The following is a 13,533-nucleotide window of genomic DNA, read 5'->3' on the forward strand; positions in this document are numbered from 1 at the left end:
GTTTGATGATGTTTTTCCCTACATAAGAGAAATTAGGTACTTCACATTGTTGTATGCTGTACAACCCTTACAGACGCTGTTTTATACTAACACAACTCATGGGCTCTTAATCTCTGCTATTAAAAGGCATTTTTTATATGGATATTGATGTGTCCTCACCTTAGGGATGATATTAATTTTCCTGTTTCACATAAAAACAATTTTCCTAGCAGAAAATCTTTGTGGTTAGACCAGATGGTTCAACCATGTTTCTTAACTGGGTTTTTTAACTTGCCATTCAGAATCGTGTACCTTTATCAGGATAGGCTTAAAACGTTCCAGAGTAGTACAAGAAAGCATAAACTGTCATTACACATGAGTAAATATGTCATAGGTAATAACACAGATTCTTTCCTTGTCCCTCAAGTCCCTAAACACTGTGGTTATAAATGCCTACTTGGAAGAAAACGGAGACCACAAAGACATTAAAGCTCAATATTTTTTTTCATTTGTACCTAGAATTTCTTACAACTGTTCTGAATTTGTTCCAAACATCTGAATCTGTTTTTCAAGATGTGGCTAGAGTTATAAAATATAAATTCCAGATGGAAGCACAGCCAGACTTGGTTAATGCAAATCAGTTTGCAAAATCCATTTGTATTAGGGTTTAAAAATTGCACTTAATGAATCAGCTTTGCATATATTCTACAAGACTATTTATTGGTTAGGTTTGATACAGCTCTATAGCTAAATGAGGATGGACAGTAAGATGTTATTGCTTTAGCAAGACAGAAAAGTTTCTGTACTAGCAGAGATGATGTTTCCTGAAGAATTTATAAACACTGGCTTGTAAAATCAAGTGTTGTTGTGTACAGGTTATATTAACTGATCAGTAAATTACAGCATTTACTTTGGCTGTTTTCCAGACTGTCCTAAGGATTGGGTTTACATACATAGCAGCAATTCACAGCTTAGAAAATGTCTTAAGTTATATATCATCCAATACGTCTTTTTGAAATGAAAGTACTTTATCAGCTAAAATAGCCTTTTCATAGAATGACAAAATGGTTGGGGTTGAAAAGGGGCCCCTGGAGATCATGTAGTTCAACGCCCTTGCTAAAGCAGGTTCACCTATTGCAGGTTGCATGGGTTTTTAGTGTCTCCAGGGAAGGAGACTCCACAGCCCCTGTGGGTAGCCTGTTCCAGTGCTCTGTCACCCTCAGTGTAAAGGTTTTCTTTTTAGACAGGTGGAACTTCCTGTCTTTCAGTTTGTACCACTGTCCCACGTCCTGTCAGTGAGCACCTCTGAGCAGTGTCTGGCCCCACTGTTTCCACACCCATCATTAAGATACTTGTATGCATTGGTAAGATTTCTTCCCAGTCATCTCCAGGCTAAACAGGCAAAGCTTCCTCAGACTTTCCTCTAAAGATGGGTACTTCAGTTCCCTAGCCTCACAGGTTTAAAGGCTGATCAGGCTACATCATGAATGTTACTGAGCATTTCCCAGATTTTTGCTGCCAAAAAGTAAAAACTGTTTACTGCAGGACTTCTCAATGGACTACATTGAATTCTTGTTTGTTAAACCCTGGTTAGAAGGAGTCTGCCTCAAAAACACCCTGATGATCTGGACATCAGAGCTCAGAGCTGGTCTGTCCTATCCACTCCATCCTAATACCTCTATGCACATCTTCTCTAAATCTTGGGATATGCAGTGCAGATTAAAGGAGCAGTGTTTCCTCTGAAGGAACTAAACACTGCTTGCTTAATTGTGTTTGTAGGCGAGTCTTTATCTGCTTTCCCATGCAATGACTCTTGTCCCTGGCTGGCTAGGTGACTTACTGTATTCTAGTAAGTACTAAGCTCTGTTGTTTTACCTGTGAGAGAAACATGTTTGGAGCAGCAGCAAGAGCATTGGGTGTTCCTTGTGCTTAATCAGGGGTGTGGAGAAAGTCCTACTTTTGCCATAATGGGCTTGTGTCTCTTGTTACCAAATGCTCTCCTGAAAACAAGGTTGTTCTCATTTTGTGGTCTTGTCAGCTTCAATATTAAGCTTCTTTGAAGAACCCAGAGATTGTGTGGGGACCCTATGCTGCCAAAGAATTTTAAATCAGTGAAAGAAACTTGCTTACTTTGGCAACATCAAAGACTGGGGAACCTGTCCAGTGACAGATCACTGAATCACGTTTTTTAAATAAATCAACAGTCCAAGTCGTCTAAATCACAGTATTTCAGCAGCACTAACTCCAGAAAGGAAATATTACAGTAGCTTAGGTGAGTGAGATTAATGCATATTAATACAGATTATGGATGATTAGGTAGAAGTAAAATATTTTTATAAAGTTACTGTCTGGCATGTCTTTACTGCTACTGCTTATAGTGCTCAGTATTTTGCTTCTAAGCATTGAAAGGAATAGTGTGGTTTAGAAATCTAAAAATGCTATGTGTAACTAACAGTCCTCACTCCTGAGTAAGATGGTCAGCTTCAATAGAAGAGTTTTGCAATTGTGTAAAATTAAGGTAAATAAAGTTAGGTATTTATTGAGGAACAATATTTTTTGGATAGAGCATAACTAGTCCTTAACTATTAAGTTTGACACAGGCTGTATAAGAGCATACACATGGATGAAAAAATCTGATGTTTAATTATCTTAACCATTTTGTAATTTAATATAGCTCATAACCCTGTTATTTTAGTTCCAATTCCAACTAAAATTATAATCCTTTTATGTAACAAATAAAAACAAAACCCCAGAAACTATCCTTCACATCTCTGTTATCTTTGGTTCAAGTTGCAGCAAAATGAGCAGCCTGCCTCACTGAAATGCACCTTCATGTGAGGGACAAGCCAGATTGGAAAATAGAAGAACCTGATTAGTTTAATGGTAGTTTGAATTGTGTCATGGGATCTCAAAAAGAAAGAAAATGCCCAGATTTTCTGCTTGTATGTTACACTGCATAGTGAAAAATCACACATTAATATTGTACTATTAACTTTTAATGGGTATTTGCCCAATCCTACTAATACTGAAAGACAAATACAGTGGTGGCTAAAAAAAAAACCACTGGCAAAACAAATCTCTTGTGGACCAAACTAGTCAAGTTTGAAAGCAAACTAGGATCACAAGTGAAGGGTTTTCATTAAATTGAGTGGGTACTGAGTATTATGTGGGCTCTAAACTTTATGAAACCAGCTTCAGGCACATGCAAAGCAGATTTTTCCAAAAGTAGAGGAAAGGGAAAGGCAAGTAATCCTACTGAATTGCAAAGTCATGGCTCAGATGTCTGTTCCTCCTGTGCCTGTCCCTGGAGGAGATGAGGACCACCTGTTTGAGAAGATCACGCTGCAGCACAGCTGATCTCTCTCCTGCTGTCTTCCTATGAAACCCTAGAGACTGGCCACCGAGTATGGTGGCAGGAGCAGTAACTATTTGCAAGGGCCAAATGGCAGCTATTTGCAGGAGCTCTTGCCTGGGCCCATCTCCTCCAAGCAGTGTGCTGTGCTTCGCAGGGCTGCTCATATCTGCTTCCTCCTCTCCCTGTGGCAGGGAAAGCTTCATCTTCCCCACACACTGAGCAGCAGCCTGGGACACAATGTAGGGCGAGTGGCTTGTTGTTTACAAGGGGAGTGCTAAACATGAGCATAATTAAAGTTTTTAGAGGGAGGTGGAGAAGAGCTTTTTTGGCACACGGTTTGGCTGTTTGTTGTATCGGAAAGGGGATGGCTCCTGGCCACGGAAGTGGGAAGAGGCTGCTGCGTGGGGGAGCGGTGCGGACAGCAGGACACAGCACCCTGGGGAGCTGTAGGACAGGAAGAGAGGTCCCGAGGCAGTGGTGGTAGTTTCCACTCCCAAGGTCAGATCATCCTGAGCGAGGCAGGAAGGGGCTGCCTTTGGGAGAGAACAGGAAATCGTGCGAGATTTCCATGCATGTGTCCGCTGAGGCTGTTCCTGTTCACACCTGTCCTCATCTCCCTTTTGAACCAGCCCAGCTGCCTGATATTTACCTTTGCTTGTGCTGCAGGGCAGGCCTTGTAGGCTTCACTATTACCAAAGCCTTTTAGTAATTTGGCTGACTTTTCAGGCTGGAAAAAACCTTGTTGTGTATTGTTTTTCCTACTTTTGTGATATGTAAAAACTGATTTTAAAAGAAGTTTTGATTACACTAGGAGTTTTAAAAAATAATTGTTTTCCTTGGGTAAGGCAGTGAAATATAAGTCTCACATCTCTGACGCTTTGAGAAGGTGGGATTGTTTATCAGTGTTTTTTATGCTTCACAGTGAATGTGTAAAGTTTGTCTAAGCTAGGTTCCAATTGTGAATCTGTTATAGGACAGTGTTTCCAAATGGTAAAATAAAAATCAGTAATCCGACTTCCTTTAGATCATAAAATTACAGAAATAACATCATCCAAGTCATGATAGTTGTCATGTCAGAAATTATACTAATAAACAGATCTATCAGTTACCCAGATCAAGTGAAGTAGTTACACAGGGTAAACATACAGGCTAATTCCTCCCTTAATCCTGCAAACATGTCATGATTTTGGGGTAATTTTTGAGTCAGATGGTTTGCCCTTGTAAGTTTCTGGAGTTTCATCTAGTTCTCTTGGGGGCTGCTGAGCTGATACAAAACACTTTGTCGGAGTTTGGATATCTTTCTCAATTTGTAAATCTAGCTCTCATTTTAGTTGTCCTACTTGCTGTTTTCCTATTCAGCCTCTTTTTCTTCATATTGTCTGCGTGTTTGACCTTCTGCAGGTTGTCTTCATATTGATCCTCTCTGGTCAGTATGGTGTGCAATCCTCAGGGGTAAGAGGATGAAACCAGAAAGAGATGTTGGACAGTGAGATTGTAAAACATCTAATCTGAAATGTCTGTATTTATATCACTTGAATTGAGAGATGAGTTTAACTGATGGTTTTTAAATACTTCAAAGTTTTCTGTGTGGCAAATACGGCTCCAGTTTGTCCTAGATTTATAGTTCTTGTTTTGAGACTGGACGCTTACTTTGTCACTAGTGGGCCTTGGCTAAATTTTGCATTCATGCCTGTGTAAAAACAAATATGAGAGACAGTTATCAAAATGTGTATGTTACAGTTTACCTTCCTTGTTGCCAGACTTGGAAAGTACTGATCATGTGCACCCAGTGTTGAGCACTGCCAGGGAGTCCTAATGGTGGTAGAGTCTCTGAGAACAATCTCTTGAGTACTCGCCTGCTCTTCATGTGGAAAGGTAATTCTGTTCCAGGCTAATGCTGAGTGTGATTTTCTGGAAAGTGCAAAGGCTGAGTCAAAAGTAGGTACATTCAATTGTCGGGAGCAAATCCCACTGGCTCCGTGGGAAGATAAAGAACAGTTGCTGGCAATGCAAGGAAGCTGATGCTTTCACTGGCCAGATGAAGCTCCTGCATGTGTGATGCACTGGGAAGCAGTGTGTCCCTGCGTTTAGAGGGGTGGTGCTGTTCTATTTCTACTTCACTTTTTTTTCTTTCTTTCTTTCCCTTTCCTTCAAAGAAGTTGTAGCTGTGCATTTAAAAAGAGCAGTTCTGTTGCTGAATTTAGAACTTCAAATTCCCAGTGGAGCTGCACACGGGCTTTGTTCTCCGCAAGCTGGTCGCTCTTTCACGTGTGTGTTTATAACTGGTCTGGGAAGGGAAGTGATTTGAAACTTTGTCCGAATCGCTTCGACCGCGTCTCCGTTGCCGAGGGTGCCTGTGTACACCGAGGCGCACGGCTCGGGGGTAGATGCAGGTCATGGCTCGGGGAGAGAAAGCTCTCCCGGAGGCCAGACCGGAACCCGTGTCGGGGCGGACCTGCCCGCAGCGCCGGGCTCTTTGTCTGCGCCCGGCCGGCCGGCAGCGCAGCGCGGTCGGTGGCTCGGCGGGCCCTCGTTAGCGCTGCCCGGCCTTTCAGCAGGCTGGTGTTTTATCCCGCCTAGCCCACGCTATTCTCCCCGGCTTTAAGCCTGTTATTCACAGGCGGCCGTGCACCGGGGGCACGGCACGGCGGCTGAGCTTTAATTGCGCGCCCCGCTCCGATTTACGGGGGTCAGGGGGGAAAAGCGCCGGGCTGCCAGCGCGCTTCACCTGGCGGCGACCGTCACCTTCCATTTAAACAAGTTCGAGAAACGCGTAAAGCGGCGTTTTGTGTTTGTTTTGCTTTGTCGCTGTTTGGCGTTCGGTTTGGAGCCGGTGTTTTTGGAAGCGGTTCGGCGGTGATTTGCTGGAGGCCGGTGTGTGTGCGGCGGGGGTTCCCGTGCCGCGGCCGCGCAGGTGCCGGGAGCGGGCGGGCGCTGATTGAGGGAAGCAGATGGCAGCGCTCGGTGGCCGCCGGCCAGCGGAGCAGGTGCTGGTCACGTGGCCGCGGGTTGCCGGGGCGACGCCAGCGCTCTCGGCGTGCGGATGAAAAGGCGAAGGGGGCCCCGCTTCAGCTGCGGCTTTTTGTGCCATTGGTGGCAGCCAGAGCGGAAACAAGCGCCGGCGGGGAGGGAGGGGAGCCCGCCGGGCACCGAGCGACGGAGGGAGGGACGCGCGCTGCCCGGCCCCGCCGCCTCTCGGGGCTCGCCCTCTGCCCGCGCTCCTCCCGCCGTGCCAAACTCTGCCCCCGCGGTGCCCGCGCTCTTTGCGCCGTGTCGAACTCTTCCCCCCACATCCCCTTTCATTTTTAATTCTTTTTTAAATTTTCACAGTTTAAGGTGGGCTTTTTTTGAGCTGTGTTGAGTCCTATTAATTTCACAGGATTGTTAGGGTTGGAAGGCACCTCTGGAGATCATCTCATCCAAGCCCCTTGCCAAGTCAGGGTCACCTAGAGCAGGTGACACAGGAAGGTGTCCAGGTGGGTTTTGAATGTCTCCAGGGAGGGAGACTCCACAACCTCTCTGGACAGCCTGTTCAGTGCTCTGCCACTCTCAATGTAAGAAAGTTCTTCCTCATGTTGGGGCGGAACTTCTGTTTTTTTTTTCTGGCCATTGCTCCTTGTCCTGTCACTGTGCATCACTGAAGAGAGTCTGGCGCCATCCTCTTGATACCTGCTATTGAGATGCTTATGTGCATTAATGAATCACAGAATTCTTAGGAATGGAAGTGACCTCTGTAGATTATCTAGTCTCAGTTGTCTTTTTAAACAGGTCCAGCTCCCACAGTCTCTCCTCTTAAGAGAAATGCTCCAGACCCCTAATCATCACTGTGCCCCTCTTCTGTATCCTATTCACTAGCTCCTTGTCTTTGTTTCACTGAGGAGTCCAGAACTGGACACAGTACTCCAGATATGGCCTCAGTAGGGCTAAGTAGAGACAATTTTGCAATAATACAAATCCATGTTCAAAACTCACAGTCTTTTCATGTGTAATTTTTTTAAAATCATTTTTTTTTAAACTTGGAAATCAGTGCTAGTTTATACATAGGCTGCAAGGAGAAAATAACGCTGTAGCCAAGTTGTCAGAGTCCTGAAGAGACATGTGACTGTACTGGAAAATTTTAAATTACAGATCCAAAATACACTGTTGGTGGGCTAATGTACTGATCAAAATGAACAAACTTAAAGCTGTTGTTTAAATGAGAAATTACAAATATGAGGATCATGAAGAAAAAACAAACCTGGGCACTTTCCTAGGTATGAAAGTAAAGTGATGAGAATGTAGAAGCCATATAAAAGTGTCTTATATAGTGCTTGGTGACCTGTGCTTGCCATGTGTCAGGTACCAGTACACAGCTCTGCTCTGCTGTCAGCCATCTCAGCAACTTCCCATATCAAACCCCTCACACTGGAAATGGGCTGCTGGGAGCTGACCACAAAAAACAGTAAAAACCTGCCTCAGACTCAAAGGCTAGATGTGCTTTCAAATGCTACCTTCTACCATCGATTTTTGTTGCCATTTAAAAATTTCCCCCCTGCCATGCTGCAGATCATTTCAGTTTGTGATTTGGTGACTGTGTATTTAAAGCTGTATTTTGATACATATGTCTTCACCCATTTCCAAGCCAATGAGGGCAACTGGAGACAGTCCCAGCTCTTCAGGTGATGAATGTATTCATGGGGGAGGAAAGGAAGGAACTACACTCAAAACATCATTGTCAGTGGATATAGCTTTCTGGTATTGTGTAGATGCTGAGGTGCTAGCTGGGTGTTTCTTTCCCCCTGTACAAGCTGTAGTTACATGTATTGAAGCTGTATGGGTGCCCTCAGCACTGACACTAAAGTGCATTTCCTGCTTGGAAATAGCAGGGATTGTAGAAGAAGATGAATTCAGTCCTTTGTTTTGGTAACGCTTGCCCTGGTTCTGCTTACCTGGGCTGCACAGTTAATACAAGATAAGCACATGCATAATCCTGTTTCTCTTCTCGTGGGTCAGGTTGTCCAAACACTGCTTTCAGAAAGTGCAGGTTCTGAAGAGAGCAGCTCTTCCTTTCCCATCTCATATTTAGTTCCTTGTTGGGTACACACTGAGTGTCGCTGTCTAAGGTCTTGAAGGAAAGAAGGGAGGTGTCTGTTCTTAAGGCTTGTGTAGTGATGGCCCATGCATCACTGATTTTGCAGTTACTTTGAAATACTTAAGAAAGGCAGTTGAAAATAATGAAGTCACTCAAAACAAACATCTCACGGATCAACTGTTTTTTAAACACCTCTTGCTTATATTTTTCTACAAATACTGATTAAAAATACCTCTGTTTCAGTAGCAAGAAGCAAGATTCAGAAGCCAGTGCTGCGAAGAAAAAGGTTAACAAGGGAAAGGAAGGTTCTGAAAACTCAGATTTGGAAAAAACTCCACCACCATCACCTCATCCTGAAGATGAAGATGATCCAGGAGTTCAGGTAATGCTATTGTTGAAGTTCATTGTAGGCATTGACAACTTAGAAGCATAAAACACTATTTCTTGTGGTCTTTGTTACAGAGATAGAGGTATTTGGATAATTTCTGTGTTGTTTACAAAGAAGGTGAGAAATGAAAATTCACATGGTGAATATTTTACAAAAACAAGTATTTTTCATCATAATTTTGCTTTACAGTCTTGTTGCTTGCAGATATGTGTATAGCGCTGCTGCTGTTATCACACATTCTCTTTGATTGCTGTTGCAGTTATGATGCTGAATGTTCTGTTCTGTAGACTTAATAGTAGACTTCTGTGCTATTACAAGGTCTTGCTTATAAGCTTGGTGTTTATTCTTGCATTGGCTTTGCAAACCTTCTGAAATCAAGAATGAGGTGTGCCAGAGCAGAGTGTTGGAAATATGCATTTCAGGCACTTGTAGCTACACTGCTTTAGTGGATGAAGGGCTTTTTTTGCAGGACTACTAGTCATGGACTCACATTGATTCATTTTTCTTGACCACTGCACACCTATAACCTTCTGTCCAACCTTTGTTTCACGTAAAGCAAATCTGGAAATAGAGTAGCACAAATTTTGTGTGCTCTGTCATTTGGCATGTTAAGAAGTGGTCAGCTCCTGGCTTGCTTCTGCTGGCAGTGTTTAGAGTGGGCACTAAAAATAAGAATCCCCTCATGAAGAAGTAGGGACAAATTGTGGTGGGGAAAGTATGAGACTCCTATGTAGTTGTACCAGTGTACATGAAATACACTGCATTTGTCCTTTGCACATCAGGTTGTGGATGGATTGCTTCTGGTTATGAGAGATATTCAGAGATATTCAGACCAATGATCAATTGGGAATGGTCAAAGTAGCCTGGTGAAGACTTTGGCAAACAGTTGTCCTACAAAAGCATGGTTTATGCCCTTCCTCCCACTATTTTCAAGAAGAATATACTAAATAATGAAATGTGAGCAATCTAGTATATTCTAGTTAAAAACAAAAGAAGCAGTAGAAGAGCGTGCTCTTCCTGACTCCTTCAAATGGTGTATTCTGAATTAGAGAACTTGAGTTAAACTATGCAGATATTAAAGTGTTTGAAGAATTAAGTTTTCTGTTCTGTGCTGCAAATCTCTGCCAGCTTGATTGATGACACTGGCAAAAGATGAAGAAACTTCAGGGGTTCGAAGGGGTTTTTTGGGTTAGTTTGTAGGTGATTATATTCCATTTACAATTCAACATTTCTACATGGATTGCTTGTTTTCAGTCTAGTGGAACAAAACCTTTCTTTTTTGTCAAACACAATTGAGTGATGTTTTATTTTGATTTATTATTATTTTGATGATTTTTTTTTTATAAATAGAAGTGCTAGGGCACTTGCATCACTTTTTAATTAAATGTAGCAAAGTAGTTCAGGAAACTTTCTGTTTCTTGCACAGTGTATGCTATAATGCACTTCTTTGCATGAACAACCATGTTTGCTGGGACAGCTACAGTTAATAAACTTGTTATGTATTTCTCAACTGAGATTGATGTTACTCAGTTGTCTAAGACACAGTTGCTTTCTTAGTGTTAAATCCTGAGCCTTGTGTAGAGATATTAGGTAGTAATGCACAGTGATGCATTGTTTTCTTTAAAGAGGAGAAATACTTGTGTGTTATGCAGGTTTTTTATATTCCATGATCAAACCTATTACTCACCTTCCTACCAGTAGATCAGTTAATGAGTTAATCTGGTGCAGGTAAATACATGCACAGTTTCTGTCAACAGCCCATAACAATTGCAAAACCACATTGAATGTAAGAGGAAACAGGAAGTTCATCAAGTCGAAAAAATATCAAATAAAGGCTACCATCATGTTTTAGGTATTCTTTCTGTTAGGGAAATGGAAGAAGAGATTTTTGGCACCAAAAATATTGGTAAGACTTACCTACAGAGTCAGAAGAAAATTGGTATTTTCCCATCAGTGATCATGTAAATCAAGATGCAAATTTGTCAAGTGTTACTATTTTGAAGTATAAAAATATTGTTTTCTGGAAACCCCCACAAGTTACTGCATTAAAGGTAGAAGTCACGTCACCATTGTTTAAAAGGGTGATGTAAGCTTAGCCTTTGCTCAAAATTTTCATTTTCAGTTAAATAAATAATTTCTATTTTTGTGAAGTGCCAAGTATATATGCTTTAAAAAGAATGATTAGTTATCTAAAAGTAAGTATTTGACTTTGTCTATGTATATTGAGAGACTCAGCTGCGTAAGTCTGTTAAACAAGCTACATAAGTATTTGCATGTATCAGTGAAGATGTGCAGTGGCTGAGAAAGATGTATAAATAAGTAGTATTAAATATATAAATATGTAGTGTATCAAGTCATTAAGATGGGGTTTTTTTAACATTTGATAGTCAACATAATTTTAATGTATACATTACTCCATTAAGATATTTGAAGCTCAGTTGACAGTTTTCTTCAGCAACATATGCTTACAGCTTTTCAAATATATAACCTGATGCAGACTATCTGGGAAGTTGAATTTTATTGTTGTAAAAACAATACCCAGCACTGAACATCAAGTTGCAAATTCTGTCAAATGCATGTTTCTGTATTTTACAGGTTGTTTTGTGCAATACCGCTAAAGCTTTATCTCATCCTTGTGGTGAGGGTATGGGAGCACAGAAATCATGTTTTCCATTTGGGGTGGTTCAAGTTTTCCATTCTCCTCTGTTAGTTTGGGGTCTTTTCCCATGCTGTGCTGCAGGATGCCTTTCTGAACAGTGCTGGGTCAGTGAAGTGAGGAAATCGTATTTCATTGTGTTTCCCCTACAAGATAATCCCGGTACAACTGGGTGGATGGGGAGAGGGGGAAAGCGTGTTGTCACTGCTTAGCAACACAGTGGGCCATGCTGTGGAAAGGTGGTGTTTGGCTGCTGCACTGGCCATCTGTCAAAGTTTGTTACAGATGTGATTGGAGAGGTGCAGCTTCTTGGGTTTTAATTGCTTTCTGAGATAAGCTTCCTAATTTTTTAAGGTAGTTTCAGTAATGTGAAAAAATGCCCCCCTACTTTCCAGCTTAGAACAGGCATAAAGTCAATTTTTATTTGTGGTTGTTTTTTTGTTTCATTTTAGGTTTCTGTTGTTTTTTCCTTGCAGAATTTAAGAACGGCTAACAGGTGGGAATGGTAGTGTCCTGAGACTGCTTTTTCTATCAGGGTGTTTTAGAAATTATAGCATTTACTGCACACTAATGTATTTGAGACACACAGAGAAGTTTTCTTGGTTATTCTGGTTCTCATCAGTTTTGTTTCTCATGAAAAATATGAATGCTTTCTGTTCAGAAACGACGCTCCAGCAGGCAGGTGAAGAGGAAGCGTTATACTGAAGACCTGGAGTTCAAGATTTCAGATGAGGAGGCTGATGATGCTGATGCTGCTGGAAGAGACTCTCCTTCAAATACTTCTCAGTCAGAGCAACAGGTCAGATATGGACAGGCTGGAAAGGTGGCCATAACTGCAGCATTCAGAAATCAAATATGTGAAATATCCTGAAATGTGATTGATGGAATGTGCCACAAGGCATTAGTTTTTGTATTCTTAAAGAATATATCAACTCATGGCTTTGTTTGCAAGCTGATAATATACAGCTTGAAAGTTCAAGCTGAGTTCTTTGGAATTAGTGATCCCTAGGTAAAGGAAACCAAAACTGTACTGCTAGAAATCTAGAATGTACTTCTGTGAATTCAGTGGTCTGGCTTCTGTGACTTTAATAAACCACTCAAGCTTGTCCCCTGCTGCTAGGCACCATAAGAACTCCTTTATGAAATTACTGCCTTGTAGTACCCAGCAGGGTACACTTTATTCTCCGTGCAATGTAAATGATGGATAAAATAGTTTGAATAAGATGAGGGGTAATACTGTAGAAATGACTGTTGTAACAATCTCATTGTTTTGTAGTGCTTTTTCAAAGAACTACTTCATTTAACTGATGACCTATTGGAGAATATATCCATGTTCTTTGGTATTTCATTTGGCAATTTGTTAAGCCTTGTGAAATATTGTATGTGATCTCCATTGTTAATTGTGTTTTATCAGAAGGACAGTTGGGATGGTTTGCCTCCCGTTGCAATAGTGAATTAATGTAATAGAGAATTGCAGGCAGTTTTGAGAGCGATCGTGTCGACACCTGTACTGCCAACTAGAGCTTCTGAACATCATCTACTGTTTAGACTGTATGGTGCTGAAAGCATTTTAGGACAGGGGAAGTGCTCATGTTGTTATATCTGTTTATCTGTGCACATCAGCCTTCTTAACTGAGGGAGCTGGAGTTGCAGTAGGTCTTAAAAATGAGCTTAAACAAGTATCCTTTGATCATTTATTATGGTATTAAATCTCTTTGAATCCTCAAAGTTCTCATGCTAGCAGGAGAATGTCCTCTTGGTATTAAGCTTCTGTTACAAAAAATTATTTTAAAGTTTTTCTAACAAATGAAGTCTTTAACAAAGATGCACTCCCGTGACTCTTGTATGCTCTTTATGATGTAGGAATCTGCTGATGCTGAAGGTCCTATTGTGGAGAAAATCATGAGTAGCCGTTTAGTCAAGAAAAAGGTAAAACATTTTCCTTCCCCTTGTATTTAAAATAGGCTAAGCATATTTCTTCTGAAGCCCTTACTCAGTTCTTAAAATGCCTTGGATATTCCCAATTAAAAAGCTGTTCTGTTGAACAGAGGAGGTTCCCTGAAAGTGTATTCAGATGGTATGCA

General features: G+C 41.4%; 1 protein-coding gene across 8 annotated transcripts in view; it reads left to right on the plus strand.

Annotated features, from left to right (window-relative positions):
* The window catches only part of CHD7 (chromodomain helicase DNA binding protein 7), a 131,128-nt gene that overhangs the window by 74,055 nt on the left and 43,540 nt on the right, over positions 1–13,533 (plus strand). For 7 of the 8 annotated variants that reach the window (XM_071419975.1, XM_071420019.1, XM_071420026.1 and 4 more), the window contains 3 exons: positions 8,649–8,787; positions 12,111–12,248; positions 13,313–13,378. In XM_071419975.1, coding sequence (XP_071276076.1) covers positions 8,649–8,787; positions 12,111–12,248; positions 13,313–13,378 — 343 coding nt within the window. The remainder of the gene's footprint in view (positions 1–8,648; positions 8,788–12,110; positions 12,249–13,312; positions 13,379–13,533) is intronic. The other variant, XM_071420012.1, reaches the window with a different exon arrangement.

The sequence above is a fragment of the Agelaius tricolor genome, unplaced genomic scaffold (assembly GCF_023055355.1).
Source record: "Agelaius tricolor isolate 1412-34295 unplaced genomic scaffold, bAgeTri1.0.p SCAF_2, whole genome shotgun sequence".
Taxonomy (NCBI): Eukaryota; Metazoa; Chordata; class Aves; order Passeriformes; family Icteridae; genus Agelaius; species Agelaius tricolor.